Source organism: Podarcis bocagei, assembly GCF_964188305.1.
Source record: "Podarcis bocagei genome assembly, chromosome: 1".
Taxonomy (NCBI): domain Eukaryota; kingdom Metazoa; phylum Chordata; class Lepidosauria; order Squamata; family Lacertidae; genus Podarcis; species Podarcis bocagei.
In genome coordinates this window covers 72,615,435-72,635,230 of record NC_138125.1, presented here as the reverse complement: position 1 = coordinate 72,635,230, position 19,796 = coordinate 72,615,435, and the positions used below count along the sequence as shown (strand labels likewise).

The following is a 19,796-nucleotide window of genomic DNA, read 5'->3' as shown; positions in this document are numbered from 1 at the left end:
AATAATAATAATAATTGCTGCTGCTACTGAATGACTACTAACTCATCACCTCTCTGTAGGTTTTATGAATATAAATGGCCTAAATCAGTTCAGGAAACTATAACATTGCCTCATCTTGATTTGGTTTGTGCTTTAGAAAGTATCCCCACTTCTTTTATCTTTGAAATGAGACTATACTTGTTTATCTTTAAAGGGACACTAGTTCTATGAAAACTGTGAGGTAACACACAATGTGTTTATCAGACAGTTGCAAATTTGTGTCAATTTTGCCAATAAAATATAAGTATCACTGATGGATGCAGTTCACTTAAATTGCAAAAAAATGGAGGTTCTCAGCATTTTATTGCTGCACTCATATTAATCTGTGTTACTCTTCCAAATGACAAAGTTGACAAGTTGCTTTCATCTTTGAAATCAGAATGCTACCCCTCTGATCTTTAAAATATCCACATCGGTTACCATTATAAAATAAATAAATCACTGCCCTATATCCAAATGGGGAAATTAGAAGCAAGCTAATCCTAGATTTGTTCAGAGCGCAATGCCACTCCATGTGCGAATATAAAAAAAAATCCATTATTCATTAGCATCACAGTTGTGTGGAGCTCAATCTAGATTAAACAAAAAAAGGGGGGCAGACAGCACCATCTGCATTGTTAAACAGGCACTTTTTGTCACCCTTTGAATTAGCGGCTTCTCTAAATGGAAATGATGGGAAGTTTGGACAGATGTTCACTTAACTATTTAAACAGTCAGCTTAAGGGACATGAAAAATGTATTTGGTACTGGATTCACCTGCCTCCTTCCAGGGGCTTTGGGGGTAAGACAGTGTTAAACAGCTTTGAATGTTTGCATAAGATTTAAGGCTTATGTTCTGTCCAGCTGAAATCATGTTGCTTTTTAATGTCTGTAACAAATATAGCTCCCAGCTAGTCTGCGTGCTAATCTCGTTCTCGGCCTCGAACATTTCTTCCCACTCTTCAGCATATGAATATATCTCACTTACTCTAGCACTTCCAAGTTCAAATTGTCTTTTGTGGGAACGGCACAGAAGGGTAAATTTGCTTGCATTTAAAAATGTCCTGGGATGTTCAACGAGCAGTTAGGTAATCTAAGTGGGGTTGTCAACAGGAACTAAGGGACATAAACTGAATACATCTGCTATGCATTCTAGACTGAGCTCTTTGGCATGCAGAGGTTATGTTCCCAGACAATTGGTCATGACTTTCAAAAGGATGTACAAGCAGAGTTTGAGGGCAGAAAACAAGCTTTGATTTTTCAACGCATTGGCTTGCACCCTAAAATGACTTACCTTAAATAAGTTTACAGAAGGGAAGGTTTCCATGATTTTCTCCCCATTGCAGCCGCCACCACACCTATAAAGCCTCTCTGGAGCCCTCTTAAACAATGTGGAATGGGGTTCCAGAGGATTTTTGGGTATGAGAAGATGGGTGAACTTCCTTAAGTCAACTTAGCGTAGGATCCAAACCTTTTTTCCTTTCTTCTCCCCTCCCCCCAAGATGAGGTGAGGTGATGACCACCAACTTGGATGACTTAGAGTGGGGGAACCATTGGGCCTTCAGATGCTGTTGTACAACTCCCACCATCTCTAACTATTGGGATATTCTGTCTGGGGATGATGGGAGTTGGGGATCCCAACAACATCTGGAAGGTCACAGGTTCTCCATTCCTGGATCAGTTACAATTAGTGGCGACAGCTAAATGGTTTGCTATTTTAGTAGCAGGTTGGGGTGGGGGCACCAAGAAATGATCCGCACCACACACTCCTTGTGAACTTCCTATAGGCATGCAACTGGCCAAAGCTGGTAACAGCATGTTAGAACAGAAAGACTTTGATTTGAACCAGCCTTCCACAACCGATGCCTTCCAGATGTTTTGGACCACATCTCCTGTTAGCCTGAGCCAGCATGGCCAATGGTTAGGAATTATGAGTTGTAGTGCCAAACATCTGGAGGACACCAAGTTGGGGAAGGCCTTCTCAACAACAACAAAAAAGCCTTTTCTTATGTCCCATTCTTCCCTTAAGGACTTCACCTGCCCCTTAGATTTTTTTTTTGCAACTCCATTTTCAAAAAGGGTGAAAGTGTCCAGATGTTTGCCATGTACCCACAGTCTGGTAATATCAGAAAAGCCATCCATATGTGTTCTCAAGTGAAGGAGGGGAGCATGTCTCATGATTTATATAGCCCTGAAGGCAAGGTATGTTTCCCACCAATAAATGCATTTTCTTTTGATAACATGACCAGTTGTGCTCCTTTCCCTAGAGGATCTACAACAGGATATTGGAGGTGGTTAGGAGTGAGGGACGTCAGGATTTCTTCCAGCAATAAAAATCCTCATGACTTAAATGTATCAAAACAAGGGAGAGGATCCTCAGTCCCTGTGACCCCCCCCCCCGGTCTTTCATACAAAACGCAATCTTGTCACTCATATCAATAGAAGGCTCAGACATATTAGTGCAGTATATCATAAGATCCTCAATACTTAGCCAGCGTGATCCCAACAGGAAGGAATGAGTCAGAGACAAGAGAAGCTTTTATCAGCTTTTAAAAAACTTTTTGTAAAATAAAAGTTGGCAAGCAGCAAATTTTTAAGTACAGATTTATTTTCCCTTATGTAACAGAAGGACCTAGCCAGCTTGTAAATAAGCTTAGGCTATGCAGATTTAAAATTTAACACAATTAAACTTTTACCCTGTGGTAGTAATTATGCTTAATGGCTCTTACTCTGAACTTAACCATGCCTATTGTCGTCAGCCAATCTGAAAGCAGGAGTTTAGCCAAGGACAATTTTCTGTAGTTTATAGGCACACTAAAATCCTGCGAGCCTAGAATCCCATTGGCTGTTGATGTCATTGTGTATAGTAAAAATTAAAGCTAATTGGCACAGAGGGCTGGCAGTGAATACGAATGAATTGATGGGAGAAAATGGAATAAAAGGAAGCACGCTTAGTGGCGCGTGACTGTTGAAGGCGGCTTTTTATTTAAAGACTTCTCTGTTCAGAGCAGCAATCGTTTGTACAGTAGTTTGCGCATGTTTCAGGGGCTGCAGCTATGTCGCAAATCCATGGCGGGTGTGCAGATTTACCTAAGGTTTGGTACTTTGTCCAAAATGATGGCACAGTGAGCAGGTCCTATGATAAATATGGCTAGCAGGCTGGCTTCTTCCAAGGAATAGTAATTGATTCTTTAGAAAAGCACATTAGATTTAATGCTTTTTTGCGCCAATTCACTTTCTTAATGAGGACAGTGTTGCTTTCAAACTCATCTCAAAGGGTGTCTTCTTTGTCCCCCTCTCAGCCCCACCTCTGTGCCTTCTGTCAGGATGCTCGCTATGTCTGACACTGCCTCGCTTTCTCCACTAGAACTGGAACATTCATTATGGCTCTCCACATAGCATGCCTCCAAAAATGGCTTCCTTCTGCCATTGTGCTCTGCCCTGGCCAACATGCGCAGGAGCTGCACAAATATAAAATGGGGGACACCTGGCTTGCCAGGAGTACATGTGAAGAGGATCTAGGGGGTCTTAGTAGACCACAAACTTACCATGAGGCCACAGTGTGATGCAGCAGCAAAAACATCTCCAATGCTATTCTAGCTTGCATCAACAGAAATATAGTGTCCTGATCAAGGGAAGTAATAGTCCTGCTCTTTTCTACCTTGGTCAGACCATACCTAGAGTACTGTGGGCACCACAATTTAAGATGTTGACAAGCTGGAATGTGTGCAGAGGAGGGCAACCACGATGATCAAGGTCTGGAAACCAAACATTATGAGGGCCCTGGGAATGTTTAGCCTGGAAAAGAGGAGACTGAGAGGAAATAGCATAGCCAATCTTCAAATATCTAAAGGGCTGAAACATGGAAGATCGAGGAAACTTGTTTTCTCCTGCAGTGGAGGGTAGGACCCAAACCAATGGCTTCTAGTTATTCCAACAAAACAAAAGGATATTCCAACAAAACACCAGGAAGAACTTTCTGGTGGTAAGAGCTATTCAACAGTGGGATGGACTCCCTCAGAAGGTGGTGGACTCTCCTTCCATGGAGGCTTTTAAGCAGAGGTTGGGTGGCAATCTGTCATGGATGCTTTAGTTGAAATTTCTGCATAGCAGGGGGCTGGACTAGATAACCCTTGGGGCCATTAAGCATAATTCATTTCAGCTCTACAGTTCTATGATTCTATGTACCTGAGATGAACAGAGCAATTATCATAGTGATATTCCAAAATATAAAATGTGATACTGCTAACAATAATAATAATTTAACCACAGAAAGTGTTTCTGTAATCGAATTGTCTCAGTAAATAAGCAACAGCATCAACATCAAAAGAAATTTATGAAAGTGCCCCAATATGAAGATTTCAATATGAATAGTAATAATAAGTCTTATATAACTTCAATAATAATAATAATAATAATAATAATAATAATAATAATAATAATAATAATAATAATAATAATAATAATTTATTATTTATACCCCGCCCATCTGGCCGGGTTTCCCCAGCCACTCTGGGCGGCTTCCAACAAAACACTAAAATACAATAACCTATTAAACATTAAAAGCTTCCCTAAACAGGGCTGCCTTTAGATGTCTTCTAAAAGTTTGGTAATTATTTTTCTCTTTGACATCTGGTGGGAGGGCATTCCACAGGGTGGGCGCCACTACCGAGAAGGCCCTCTGCCTGGTCCCCTGTAACTTGGCTTCTCACAGCGAGGGAACAGCCTGAAGGCCCTCGGCACTGGACCACTGTGTCTGGGCAGAAAGTACAAATGGTTTTTATAATGTCTCATCTCTTCCACTATTGTGGATCTAGATAAGGAATAGAAATTGTACTGGAATTACTGCATAAGGCAACACATTACATTACACAGCATCTCTGAAATGGGACAAAATTTGACCTTCAATATATGCCTGCTTATGAGAAAACAATATTCACATGGCATATCTCTAGGGATTGACAAATCTGCCAATTTTCCGGTTCCTTTCTTCAAAAAAAAAACAACTGTTCTCCATCAAGTTCCTTATGAAAGTTCTTCAGTATCTTAATGTGAATTTCTCCTAACAAGCTCATTTTTGTATGTACTTGACTTTCTGGAAAATCTTCCAATGGGGGGGGGGACGACTTCCTCGTCAGAGACATATTTAAAAATATCACAGATTTGCTATTGTAATGATGACATGCCTGTCATTGATGCACTCAGCCGCTGAATCTAGTTTTCAGCAGAATCCCCATTTGCTGAACCATGGTATTTTCAAGCTCCAGTTTATCAGAATTCATTGTGCATCCTCCATAGAAACACTACAGCAGCTTTTATGAAGCTCTGCCTATCCAAAGGATCTAGTGCTCCTTGGGCTGTTTGGATAAATATTTGCGTACTTAATTAACAGGACAGCAACCAATGAATTGTTGCATCAAGAAAGTGCAGTGTCTTGTTACAAGCTTTTTCTGTGGTATGATAAAAGGTGACCTAGTTTGAGAGTCTTTTTACACTTTTCCAGTCCGATGAAGAGACAGACGCACAGATGGAACAAGATACATGTGCTACCTTTTCAGATTCACTCTTTGGCATATGTATGGTAAAGATCTATAAGGAAGAACACTTACTTCCCTTCTACAAAATAAATTGCACCTTTTTAGTTGTGCTAAATGGCACATGTATCTTGTCCATCTAGCTCAGGATTGCCTGCAGCAGGTATGACCAACCTATGGCCTTCCAGTTGTGGTTGGACTACAAATCCCATCATCCTGACCACTGGCCATGCTGGCTGGGACTCCAACAACATCTGCAGGGGTATTGATTAGACACCCCGACCTACATTTACTTCCAGTGGCTCTCTGGGGTTTCAGACAGGAGTCTTTCCCTGCCCTACCTAGAGGTACAGTGGTAGGAATCTGTTCTGGAAGTCTGTTCAATTTCCAAAATGTTCAGAAACCAAGGCACGGCTTCCAATTGGCTGCAGGAAGCTCCTGCAGCCAATCGGAAGCCGAGGAAGTCACATCGGACATTGGGGTTCCAAAGAACGTTCACAAGCCGTAACACTCACCTCTGGGTTTGCGGTGTTCAGGAGCCAAGAGGTTCGACTCGCAACATGTGTGGGATCCAAGATATCACTTTACTGGGAATTGAACCTGAGATCTTTGGCAAGCAGAACATGTCCTCTGTTACTGAGCTGTAACCCTTCCACATGTATGCTGTTTAACAGTGCCTTGCTTACCTGGATAGTATACATCTTATAAAAGAGCAGTTTTTGTTGGCGAACGGATAGCTAATGGTACAAGCCTGGGGTCTGCATGGAATAGTGATCACCCTTTGATACAAGCCACCCAGAACAGGAAGACTTTATCCTTAATAGATGAATGGGGATTGAAGCAGCAGATGTGATTCAATGTATGCAAGTGTAAAGTGAGGCACATTGGGACAAAAAACCCCAACCCTGCCGTGGGTCCCATGGTGCCAATCAAGATAGATGGCAAGCAGAGGAGGAGGAATGAGAGGCTGGGTGTGGCAAGAGCTCAAGTGGTGACTTGGGAAAGGGTCCTGTCACAATATTACCAGAAGATACCAGGGGTGCTACCAGGGACTGTCCTGAGGAGGACTGCACTGAGGAGGAATGGTGGGACCGTCCCCCTGCTCCTGATCAGGATCCTGAATCTTCCCAGGAGCAGGAGGACAGTATAGATTTTGAACAGTGGTTTGCAGAGGGACACAGTTCAGAAGGCAGAAGCTGGGAAATACTGGATGGGGAACAGCTAGGAGAAGAAGCACTGGGAGAGAGAGAATTAACAGATTCACTATCTCTGGGAAGCATTCCTCCACCCAGCCCAAGAACAAGAAGAGCTAAAAAGGTGGCAGAACAGAAAACACAGTGATTGTGGGATCAGGTTACAAGACACGGTAATGATGTGGGTGACTAGGGAGGAAGTGGGTGGGACCCTTAATTGGGAATTCCTAGGAATGGATTCTTTGTTCTCTCGCTGTGATCATGAAAGTTTCTAACTGGTAAGAAGACTCCTTTTCCTTTGTTCTGCTTACCTACTGCCAAGGTGGTAAGTGGGGTGGGGAGTGGGAGAAATCTGATTCCCTGAAGCCTGACAAGTGCCAACTTGGATAAAATACGAGAGGGACCCCAGGGAATTCCTGCCACACATAATCAATCACAAGACACACCATTTGAATGTCAATGCCCATCATTTGGGGTGGGGGTGGCCCTCTCAATTTTATTGGGGGTGAAGAGACCTTGGCCCCTAGGAGTTGGCTCTTATGCCAATGACACATAAGGCGAGGAGCCAGCCTCCACTCAGCTGTCCAAGATTTCCATGGTAGCTGAGGAGGCAGCTGACAAACTAGCAGGGCTGCATGCAGGTTCATCTTGCTGGCTGTCCATTGGCACCTTGCTGATCACTGGGGGAACAGGATGCTGAAGAAGATGGGCCTTTGGTCTGATATAGCAGGGCTCTCGTTATGTAAGATTCACCCTAGCCACTGTGCCCTTTCAGCTATCAGTCCTCCTCTCTTCATGCCAGAGTTTAAGAAATCAATTACTAATTTCAGACAGAAGCCGTTACATTTCAACGCAGTAGACTCAAACCAGTGGTGATCTCAATATAAAGCTTCTCATCTCTGAAGAAGGAAGAATTTTACTATCGGGCACTTTCTTCTCCGTGTCCTTCAGAATTTGCTAGAGCCCGACTCCATTTCTTTTGAGCAAACCGTGTAACCATTTTACAAAAGAAATCCAGTAAATTTGTACAAATTTGAGTGCTTCATTTCAACCACAGGGTTTTGGCTTGCTGGCCACAGTATTAGTATTACGTGGGGGAGACACCTGGGGTGTAACTGCTGCAACGAGCATTAACACACAACTTGAGTTTCACAGAGGCTATGCAAACACACATGAACAGAGCAGAGGTCTCTTTGGAGAGTTTAAAAATTATCAGTAGCAAAACAGCAAGTCTGAAAGTGCCAGAGGCAGGTTGGAACATCAAACGGCTGCAAGATTTAGTCCACGCAAGCTTTTCACTTAATCACAAGGCTTTAGGAAATAATAAAAAAGTCAACTAACAAACCAAGTGCAATCTATTTTTGCCTTTAGAGTGTGGAACTTCAACTAGACGGCCTCAGTTAAGATATCATACTTTGGGGAAGGTCTTTGCTTCAAAGTTGCAGACAGTGCAATAGAACTTTTATGCGACCCATTATGCCAAAGCCAGTATGCTCTAATGGGATGACTGCTACATCTGAGCACGGCAGAAATGGGCAGCTGTAAATTTCTGCTCAGATCTTTCAAGCCAAATGTAGGTTAAATGAAAGGAATAGGGAAATCCTTTTATAGAGATCACATTATTATAGCAGCGTCTTTGCCTTACTCCTTATCCCGGCATTGCCATTCTGATGTGGCAAACCCACATTTCGTAGTCAGTCTTGTAGGATAGTATCACAAAAAAGGAATGAAAAGTGCTATAGCTTCCCTAGCATTGTTTAGGGAAGCATGCTTAGCACCCAAGGGAGTTGAAGACTTGCTTGAGATAAATAACAAAGGTGATGCAAAATTCCTGCCCACATTTGTGGTGTGTGCATGTGTGTAGCTGCTTATCTGGAGAACTCATACAACTGCAGTGTCTATCTCTTCTTTTGGTGCTGGAATCCAGCCAGCCATGTGTTAACTCCACACCTTGGAACTGGGCAAGGATGACACTTTGAGAAGTAAGAGGAGTGGGACTTCCCCAATAGCTTGTTTTGAGGGTGCCTCATTATGGGAACTCAAATTTCTTGGGACCTAATCAATGATACCTCCATATATTGGGGGCGGGAGGGAAAATAAGTCAGTACAATGAACCTCGTCTTATGATTTATTAATTGCATTTATATCACACCTTTTCTCCAAGGAGCTCAAGGTGGCATACATGGTCGTTGCCCCCCCCCCCATTTAATCCCCACAACAACTCTGTGGTGTGTGTTAGGTTGAAGCAAGTAGGGCCAAGCAGGGATTTCAGCCCTGGTCTCCCACTCTAACCACTACACCACATTGCTTTTGTTTCCTCTGAAATTCTACCCAGAAAGCTGGATGGGGTCATTTAGTCCCTGCCACTTGCTACACCAAACTATGGAAGGTATTGTGCAAAAAAAAGGTTGTGGACTTTTTTTTCACCTACCCACATGTGTTGTTAGTGGCTGTGTGTCAGTGACATCCATTGGGACTGCTAGGGCATAATGCAGGAGGCCAGCAGTAGGGGGAGCTAGAGCCAATGGCAAGCAGAGTCAACTACTTTGAACTTCTTCCTCCCTGATGAGCTCAGTGCAACACTGAGACTGAGGATGAAGCTGGAAGCCAGTGCTACTTCTTAAACTGGTTGTAAGTAAGAAGGCAGGCAGGTGGGGGGGGGGGGCTAGCTGGAGACGCACATAGGTTAGTGGGGCAGTATCTATTTTGCCCTAATGGACCCCCCCACACACACATTTCATGTACGGTTCTTGTTTTTATCCTCTTACATAGATGTACATCTTAAAAAATATGAACAGATTGATTGCCATCTTCTTTTGGGAAGTTATATTAATGTTTCCATCGAAATTCTAAAGACTGGTGCTTTCTATTTAAAAGTTCACTATTCCTGTCCAGTGGTATTTGTTGCCAGTGGCCACAAAACACGACATCTATTTGTGGAAGAAGCACCATTTGCCTTAAAACGATTCTTGGCTTTACCAAAGTCCGTTCCTGAACACAGAAGCTGCAGTCACTTGTATTCATCACTTTGACAGAGTTACTTGAGTCTGACAAGTTTGGCATGCGTACATGTGACATTCAGGGTCTACGTCCAGATCTGACCATTTAATTTTGTTCCACTGCCCTTGCCTCAAAATGGCAGCCTGATGAAAACTAGGTATTCCTGAGAGCAGCTCTTCTCCAGGTAGAAACGGCACACCTCCAAGAATCAAGGTCTTACTCTGCACAGACAGTAATGAAAAGAGACACTGAAGCTACTGTAAACACCTTTCACCCACAGTGCTTATGAAGCACTTTGGAAACTGAAACAGGATGTCCACAGAACGGTTGCTGAGGACAGACTAAAATACAGACCGCTGCACTATGCAACTGGCTGAGGGTAGGAAACACAGAGTATTGCTGTTGAGCTACAGTCATGGTTCTTGAGCAATAAAAGGTATCTTCTCAGGACATGCAGCTGACGGCCAGGATGGCTCTCCTCATCCCAAAGAGAAAGAAAGTCAACCCATCATTTCTTTAGTATGTACCTTAAGGACTGCCTTCCTCAGGTTACCCGGCGTACCACCTGAGCCCTTATATCCTAGCTCAGTCACTGAGGGTTCATCCATGCCTCCATTTGCCCCACTGTCTTTCCCCAGGAAAACCCATAGTTTAGCAGTGAATCGGAACAAATGGCAATCGGCTATTTGTTCTGGTTTAGCACCAAAGAGCGGGTTTTTCAGGGGGAAGTGGTGGGGCAAAGGCAAACTACTCAGACCCATCCCATGCTTTCTAGGCACGGGGAAAGTGTGGCCAAGCCCTGAGATCATCCAGAGGAATGCTGTTAGTTGTCCCCCATGTTACCAGTAGCAGACCTTGGACTGAGCTATACAGCTGTCTAGCTGAGTCCAAGGTCTGCTACTGAAGCTGCAAATAAAACATATTAAATGTGCTGTAAAGTGCAATACACAAATGTGATACAAGATGGCGAAGGTGAGCTCAATATATTTTTCAATACGTTTTTTAAAAAGCATTTTCACAGCGGTTTTTTATGTGTGTAGATTCCACCCTTGAGGTCTCAAATTTCAGTGATGTCCTGTGCGACGCCAAAATATAGCACCCTCCACAGGCAGCACTTCCGAGGCTTCTCACCCAATGCAGCTTCTCACCCCCAAATCTGTGCTCCCTCGGATCCGCCTCTGATGTTACAGACCCCGATTGGCTTCAACTTGTTCTTGGGCACTGAGTACTGCTAGTCGAATGCCATGGAACACTCTTCTGGCACAGATCTGACAGACAATCCTTACCTTTTGACACTTGGGCGTCTCTTGAAGACCCTTTTAGGCCACCAGCCCTCACAGTCATTTAAAACCTTTTTGATTAGTCAGTCATTTAATGATTGTTTCGTACTGTGTTAGTGGTGTTTTATGTTTTTTTTGTATACATATATCGCTGTACACTGCCTTAATATTTTATGAGATGGAGGTGTGTGTGTGTGTATACACATACACTTTTGTTAAATGAATAAATACTAATTTATTTGAATATATAGATGTTAAAAGAACTTAAAATGCTAATGAATTTCCATTAGGTTTTATTTTATTTTTTAAAAAATAACAATCTAATGTGGAAATGTGAAGAACTGAATTTAAGACTGGGAAAATGGGAAGCCAAAACTGACAGATCTGCCTATTCCCTAGCTGCCCTACCAGACACTGTCTTTGTTTGCAGAATATTAGCAGCATGGGCACCAGAAGCCACAACCATTAGATCTCCCTCTATCACAAAGTGTTCACAAAACTGTGCCTTGTGCTTTCTAGCTGTTTTACTTGCCTCCTTGTTTCTGGATATAATGGCATCTTTATGGAAAGGCTCTGAAACTGCGTCTCAACCGGCGTATATTCCTGCTAATGTAAATTTAAATGTTAACCTTGAGAATGCAACTACTAATTTTCTTTCGGAGCCTCTATTTCTGTCCTGAATGGAACAAGCTTTACAAGGCATATGACATTCCAATAATGTGCCACTCAGCCATTTAGAGGTATTGTCAGAATACAGAGATGTGTATCCCCCTGCTTTCCCTTCCTATTCCTGCCTTCCCTTTAATTACAATAAGCCAAAATACAAAAAAAATAATTATGGTGAATGGAACTAAAGTTGGCTGAGGCTGGCAGGAAAGGAACATCAGCTCCCTGAAATCGTATCGTACAACCTGACCCGCAGCCATGACATGGTTCACGGTGATTGTTTACATGCTTCAGTACAAGAAGCCTCTCCAAAGTATTTATTTGAACAAATAAAATGGACGTTTGCATAAATCTATGTTCAGATAGCAGGTCTGTGAGGTTCATTTACAATAGCTCCTACAAGAAAGAGCGAGGAGTTATTCATAACATTCAAAAAGGCATTGGGTGGAATCCAGGACAAGCTAGTTGTGACTACTGAAATGGGACTTGGCTGTGATGAACTAAAATCCTATTTATTTCTGTGAGTCTCAACTGTGACAAGTTTTTTCTGGGTTGTGGGGCCATAGCTAATAATCAACTAACCATAATTCCATTTGATAGCTAAAAAGATTGATGCAAATGACACTCAAAACGGAAGGAGGGGGAGTATGCATGTTGAGATCACACATCTCAGCGGAAAAAGCAGACTTGCAGATCTTGCCTCACACAAGAAGCAGGGCAAGTGGAGGCACAAGTCCCTCTCACGGTTGATGCCCTCTAATTTCCTGAAACGCCAGTGCCTTCTTCATTGCGAGCCAGTGTGGTGTAGTGGTTAGGAGTGATGTGCTGGGACCTGGGAAACCAGTGTTCGGGCCCCTGCCAAGCCATGAAGCTCACTGGGTGACCTTAGGAAAGTCCCCATTCCTCAGCCCACAGGGTTGTTGCGAGGGAGGAAATGGGAAGGAGAAGAAGAAGCATATATGTCTTCTTAAGCTTCTTGGAGGAAAGGTAGGATGCTAATGCTACATTAAAACAAAAAAACAGACAAAGATGCCAGAAGATGAGAGCCAGTGTAGTATAGGTACCAAGGGACTGATTTGTGGACCAGAAACGGTTTACATTTGTCTATTGAGAAGACGGTGGCCTTCCACAGGGTGGAGTGTTCAGCAAGCCTTTGATGGATGAGTTCTTTTCCCAGATTGCATCTGTACTGGAAGTATTTTAAAACTGTTTTTATATATATGGAATTGCTTTCAAATGTTTGCCTTGTTATTAGATGTGACATTGTTTTAAACTCTTTTATGTATTGAACTGTTTTTACATTTTCACGGCTCTGTTTTATAAATAAATTTTATATTTTATTGTATATTTTATTGTATATTTATTGTATATTTTATTTCTGTAATCCATTCTGGGACCTTATGGTACAGGCCAGGTAAGAAATCTAATAAAGCCAGCAAACAAACAAGATTTTAATTCCATACAGTGCTATGATTCTAATTATACCCAAAGGTAAGAGTTGGAGACCTTTCTGAGGGCTGATTTAAAATGAGGGGGAGTGGATATTATAGTGTGCCAAGGCTGCATTTCCTCTCCAAATCTGTGGTGATGATTTCTCTCTGGAAAGAGTCAAGAACATTTGCAGCCCTAGTCTTGATACTGAGGGCCAAGGTGATGATGCAAAAGATACAAGCAAACAGGGGGTCACACCTCCAGACTGTCAGTATTTTGCAGGAGGGCTTCCAGTGCATACCGGAAAGGCAAGTTTGCTCAATTAAAGTGGGTTAAAGGACTCTGTCGCCACAGAGCAACAAATCTATTTAAGAAACAAACAAACAATTTTTTAATGGTTAGGAAAGTGACAGGAAATGCGCTGAAAAGTGTGAACAGAACTAACGATCAACAGAAAGGTGTATAATCACTGTGCAAACAAAGGAGAACGACTGCTCGTTAAAGACTGGACGTGCTCTAACCTCTGCGTAAGCTTTGTGCAAGCAAATCAGGACGGATGCTCAATAAGCAAGTCATCTGCAGAAGCCCACAGTCTTCAGTGCTACCCATTTATGCCTTTGAACTGGAGCTGGAACCAGGCCACCTTCCCCCACTTTCGCCTATGCTGGCATGACAGCTAATAGCCGATTCCGCCTGCAGTCCCTTGCGTGCCACCTGAAAGGACAGAGAGGTCCCAAATCCCAGAGCTCTGGTACAAAGCGATGCTGGCATTTTGTAGGAGTAAAGGGAATGGCGTGTGTAGGTGTGCTAATGCATTTGAAATGGCAAGAGGGCCTGAGCGGGACAGTCCCGCTCCACTTGCCCTACACAGGATGATGCCTCTTCAGCTACACAGGCCTCTGTGCCAGGGACCAATGCCCTGTTGCAGTGCACTAAGAGTGCCAGGGATACTTTTCAAATGGTATTTGAAAGCGTTTCTGCTGTATGCTTTTTTACATGGATACAGCATCATTTTAACAAATTTATTGAGCTCCGCAAGAAAGCTGAAGGAGCCATTCAAGCCCACCTAATCCATACAACGGGGCTAAGAATGATTCAATGCATATAAAACATCTTCTGCAAAAGTTTACCCACACACTTTGTATAGGCTTGATTCACATGATCGCTGCTGAGGTGGAAAGTGGCAGTTTTGGAATTTGGAAAGCGGTGTCAGGTAGGACCGTTTACAAGAGCTACGTTATTATTCAGCCCGTATCTGGAAGCAAGGTAAAACCATTGTAAGGCCTGCATACCTTTCCTTTATTTCATGATACTATGAATGTTTTGTACAGCCTGTGCTATTTTTCTAGAAAAAGAGGAGCTGGAACTCACCATGAATATATCCCTCATTCTCTTAGAATGGCAATGGTGCTCACCTGAGAGGTGCTGGAGTTGAGTTATGACAAGTTCTGGCTGAAAAAAAAAGCCCTGCCTATAGCACAGGGATTGGGAAGACATGATCCCCCATATATTGTTGGACCACAGCTCCCTTTATTTCAGAACACAGGCCATGAAGATTGAAGTTCCTGGTGCACAAAATCCAACATCTGAAGGACCACAGGCACCCCATACCTGTTTGAGTATATACCGGTATATATATATTTAGTTCTTTATTTCTATTTGTATTATCTGAGTATCAACCCCATAGTATTTTTGTTGCTGAATTTCACAGGAAACTGATTGTATCTCAATTGTTACTAAATTATGAGTAAAACTTATGCACTTCTTTTACTTTTACTCCCCTCACTGCAGGAAAAAGTAAGCAGTGAAGGGGGAGATCATATTGTTTTTTGAGTGTGGGAATTCTCCTCCTTACCCCGGGCGAGAAAAAGCATCTTTTGAAGGTTTCTCAGGATCATTGGAGATTCTGCATTCAAATAACTGAGGGATTCCCCTTTGGTTGCTCAGTACTTATGCAATTTGGGGCAAAAGAAGGGCAAAGGAGGGAACGTTTGCAATCCCAATTCATTTCCCCAACTTTTGGCAACTTTGGCCAAAAGAAATGAGAGATAAATAAGGTCCAACAGGCTTTCTATTTTATTTACTCCTAAAAATCTAAGCATATTTTCCTTTGAAGGTGCATCAGAATAGAAAATTAACTAAGAAACTTAGGGTGTGAATGCATTTCATGTGTCTTTTGTTATTTAAATAGCAGTTTGTGGCTTTTGGGGGGGGGGCAAGTATAACCCTTTCCTTCTGTACTATGGTTCCAACAAAAAGCATCCCACCAAAGTTATTCTTCCTGAAAAGTTGACATAGGTTTGTTTTGTGGGGGTTGGTCTTCTTTGTACAGGTACGCCACAGATTTTCCAAAAGGAAATAAAGTAAACAAACAATAGAGTTACGTCTTAAACGCCAATGGCAGGGGAAAAAAGAAAGCAGTTTATTGAGTGAGATGCTTATAAGCAGGTGTGGCATAAAACCTAACTTACCTCAGGTAATCTCTGCGGCAGAGAATGAGATTTGCCTTTGTGTAAAGTGTTGATCCAACCTCTCCCAGGCGACAGTCGCAGCAGGCGCACTTTAGACAATCTTCATGCCAGTACTTATCCAAGGCCTTCAAAAGGTATCGGTCCTTAATCTTCCGGTTGCAGCCAGCGCAGCCCTTTTGCTTCCCTTTCGGCTGGACGGATAACATTGGCACACCTATGAACAACAAAGCACACCCATGAGGACGTTACAGGTAAAGTTACTGAGCAGGTTCCTGCTAGCTCTCTGCGGAAATCCCCAGTACAGAATGCTGGCAGGTTCTTGGTGTTTTCTAGCTGGTTGTCTATTAAGTGAACAGACAATCTGAGTCCCATTATTTTTTTGCTCTGGGCAGCACAATTAGTTGCAGGGATATGGCCATAATTTGCCCCCATAATCAAACTGGCTTGACACCATGGATTTTGCTTAAGTCAAGGGTGGGCGACTTGCGGCTTTCCAAATGTTGTTGAGCTCCAACTCCCATCAGTCTCAGCCAGTACGTCCAGCAGTCATGGATGATGGGACCTGGAGTCCAAGACATCCAGATGTCCACAGGTTGCCCACCTAGTTGAGGTTAACCTCTCTGCTACCTCTACTGATTCTTCTGCCTGACTTCCAGAACTACTCCAGTGAGTATGATCAAAAAGCTTCATTAAGGAAAAAATATACATTTCAGACACGACAGACTTTAATTTTTGTTGACTGGCATGATCAACCTGTTGCAACTTTTTGAAAAACCGGCAAAATAAAATAGAACAAGGAAAAAGAGGTAAGTAGCCTCTCCCACTGATCAGGGAACCAAGAGCTGCTGGGATGTTGCACCTTTTGCCTCTCAAGATAAACATCATTGTGAGGAGAACACCAGCCTGGCCCCCTTCGTTGGCCAGAGAAGGAAAAGCTGCAGTGAGAAGCTGAAAGGCAGCAACAGTGGCCTATGAGATGAGGCAGGGCCACTGAGCCACCTTCTGGATGATGTCGGTGTTGTTGTACCTTACCTGGACGAGGCTGGGGTGGCTGGGGTTGCACAGCCTGTCCAGGTAGCTGGAGTCAACACAAGTATTGGGGAGTGGGCAGCTGAGCAGCTTCACCCAGGGCTGCTACTGAAAGGAGTTATGCTAAGGAGGCTGGAGGCGAATTCTTCAAGCATCTGACAATGTTTGGCCACAGTCAAGTAACAGTTGGCCAGCTGACAGTATTTGGTCAATTGACTGGCATGCTAATCCTAGATGCTTCCCTGGAGCTTCAACCATCAAGGTCAATTGCTGGACCTTGGTCAATACCTGAAGCTGCTTCCGAGTGTAGTGATAAAGTAGTATGCCTCTCAGCATGTCACGAGAAAAGGTATCACATGGGCATTCTACAAGAACGGGCCTTTTCTGCAGTGGCTCCCCGTCTGTGGAATGCTCCCCCCGGGGAGGCCTGCCTGGTGTCTTCATTATGCATCTTTGGGTGTCAGGCAAAATCGTTTCTCTATAACCAAGCCTTTGGCTAATTAAATATTCTTTGGCATTTTAAATGTGTTTCTCTTTGGTTTGTCTGTTTGTTTCTTTTATGCATTTTGTATTTTTATGCTGTGAACTACCCGGTGATCTTCAGACTAAAGGCAGTACAGTGGTACCTCGGGTTAAGTACTTAATTCGTTCCAGAGGTCCGTTCTTAACCTGAAACTGTTCTTAACCTGAAGCACCACTTTAGCTAATGGGGCCTCCTGCTGCTGCTGCGCCGCCAGAGCACGATTTCTGTTCTCATCCTGAAGCAAAGTTCTTAACCCGAGGTACTATTTCTGGGTTAGAGGAGTCTGTAAGCTGAAGCGTCTGTAACCTGAAGTGCATGTAACCCGAGGTACCACTGTATACAAATTTAATAAATAATAGTAATAACAATAATGATACCCATTCTAAATACTATTCTTTTATTCTTGGGGTGATCCCTAAAGGTGCCATTACATACACACGAGGTACAAAGAAGAAAGCAAAGAGCACTGTCAAATTCTGGTTGCAGTGGATCCATATATAACTATACCCCAATTATAGCAGAGTTAATAAGTTAGCCAACTGTGTGTGAGGATTTCCAGGGTTTGTGTTTTGTTTCTTAGAAAATAATAATTTCTTCTCTTGCCCCCAGTAGCAAATGTCTTTGCTCCTACTCCTGAATATTTAGGAACCATCAATATCCCTGTTAAAAATGCTTGTTTCCTTGCAGTAAAAACAAACTCAACCCCAATGCACTTATTTGGCCTGAGATGAGGAGAGAAGGAAATGGTTGCTAGTAGGATAGTCAAAGGAAAAACTCTCTTGTCAAGTTGAAGTAGTATTCAGACCAAAGCAGGATATATTATGGAATTATTAACAGACCCTTAACCATAGTGGTTCTAGTTAATCCCGCTATGGCAAGTGACATTTTATGCTTTCCTTAAAAGCAAGGGTGACCTGAGGGTAGCAAATGCTCAACACATAAAAACCGCCACTCTTACAGTAATAATTGCTTTGTCAGAACTGCAAGCGGACAACAACAGCACTTAAGACACTTCAAGACAAACAGGGAGGTATTGATCCATTTGTTATCAAAAATGGCCTCAGTACTATGGAGACAGGTCAAGTAATGTTCAAAAACCCTTGAGACTTAAAAAGAGCCCTCTTCACTGAGCCTGCTGGAGTCACAAAAATCCACTTTCAGTGTTAATGCCAGCAACTTTTGACTTTTTTTTTAAAAAAAGCCTACCAAACTCATATTACTAAGGAAAAATACAACCATGTTCTCAAAAGACGGCACACAATCAATAGTGCCACTCAAAATATGTCTGTGACTCGAAATATATGGATGCATGCATAGGCATTACACAAGATCTCCCCTGGGTAGCTCCCTGTTATTATTTATTTGTCAACTGTGTGTATCCTACTCTTCCGCTAAGGAGGTCAGAGTTGCACACAGGATCTAGAGAGGTTTGGAGAATTTGTCCTTTGCAAATTCTTCCGATGAACTGACCTGATCCACAGCTTCCAAAGTAAGGTGTGGGTCAGAGTGTAGCTATCCTTCAGATTTCACTCTCCCCTGGATGTAGCTCTTGTGCTAAAAAAAATGCATTTACCCAGCCATTACCTGACTTGCTTGATCAATACTGACAATTATTTATTTTTACTGAGTGCTGTTGTGTTTTATCAATGGTATTTCTCTTTTGTAAATGAAAAGCTTTTATAATAATAATTATTATAAGAAGTCCATATTTTCAGATAAAATATGTTTGAATACACATAGTTTTGAGTAAATAATAAGTTTAGAAATGTGTCTTTTGTGGCAATATTTCACAAATACATACTTTGATGCAGACTGTTGTTTTTTTAAAAAAGCTTACACGTGTACGTATTAATGTGCAAATGGGACAGAACAGACTTAGGAATGAATGTACAGGTTGGACTGAAACATATTGCCTCATGACCACCCGGTCAACTCCAAGGCTGTATGGGGAGCTGAATCCAACTTTCCCTTTACTGAGTTCATCAGTCTACCCTCTAACTGTACAGCCATTGTCTGCTTATGGATGACTTTGTCCATGTATATTTAGGCATGATCCCAAGTAAATTAGCTTAAAAGTTCCACTGAAATCAATAGGAGTTATTTTCAATTAAATCTGCTTTGGAAAGGACTCAGGAGTCCATTTGCAGCTGCATTGCTGCATTTACCGTGATATTCAATAATTTTAGTTTGGCTAATAAAACCAACAGCCCATTTCCCACAGAGTATGGTCTTCAATTAGACGGCCTACTGGGTGTCTTCCAATTCTAAGACTCCCTCCATATGAGACCAATAGTGAAGTGGGAAATGCTGAGACAGGACTTGAGACCGGACAAAGAAAATTGTCTGCCTCTTATTGGTTGCATCAGTTACCACCAGAACCGCTACATGGACAGCTGAGGGATGCTGAGGCTGGCACAAGACCCTCCAAAACTATTGACCCAAGAAGTGTCCATGTAAAGGAACAAATGCTTTCTTACTTCTCACAGTTGAACCCAAGGTATGTCTAACACGGGCCACTTTGTACCAGACTTTATGACATTGAAATCCAGTTCAATAAATAAAACCCAGTAAGCACAGACCCATATAGGAATTGGGATTTTTGTTCGGAGTGGAGTGAGATACTTAGCATTTCTCCAAAGCTAAGAGTGCAG

General features: G+C 42.6%; 1 protein-coding gene across 6 annotated transcripts in view; it reads right to left on the bottom strand.

Annotated features, from left to right (window-relative positions):
- The window catches only part of LMO1 (LIM domain only 1), a 101,618-nt gene that overhangs the window by 15,099 nt on the left and 66,723 nt on the right, over positions 1-19,796 (bottom strand). For all 6 annotated transcript variants that reach the window (XM_081185711.1, XM_081185710.1, XM_081185714.1 and 3 more), the window contains exon 2: positions 15,594-15,807. In XM_081185711.1, coding sequence (XP_081041837.1) covers positions 15,594-15,807 — 214 coding nt within the window. The remainder of the gene's footprint in view (positions 1-15,593; positions 15,808-19,796) is intronic.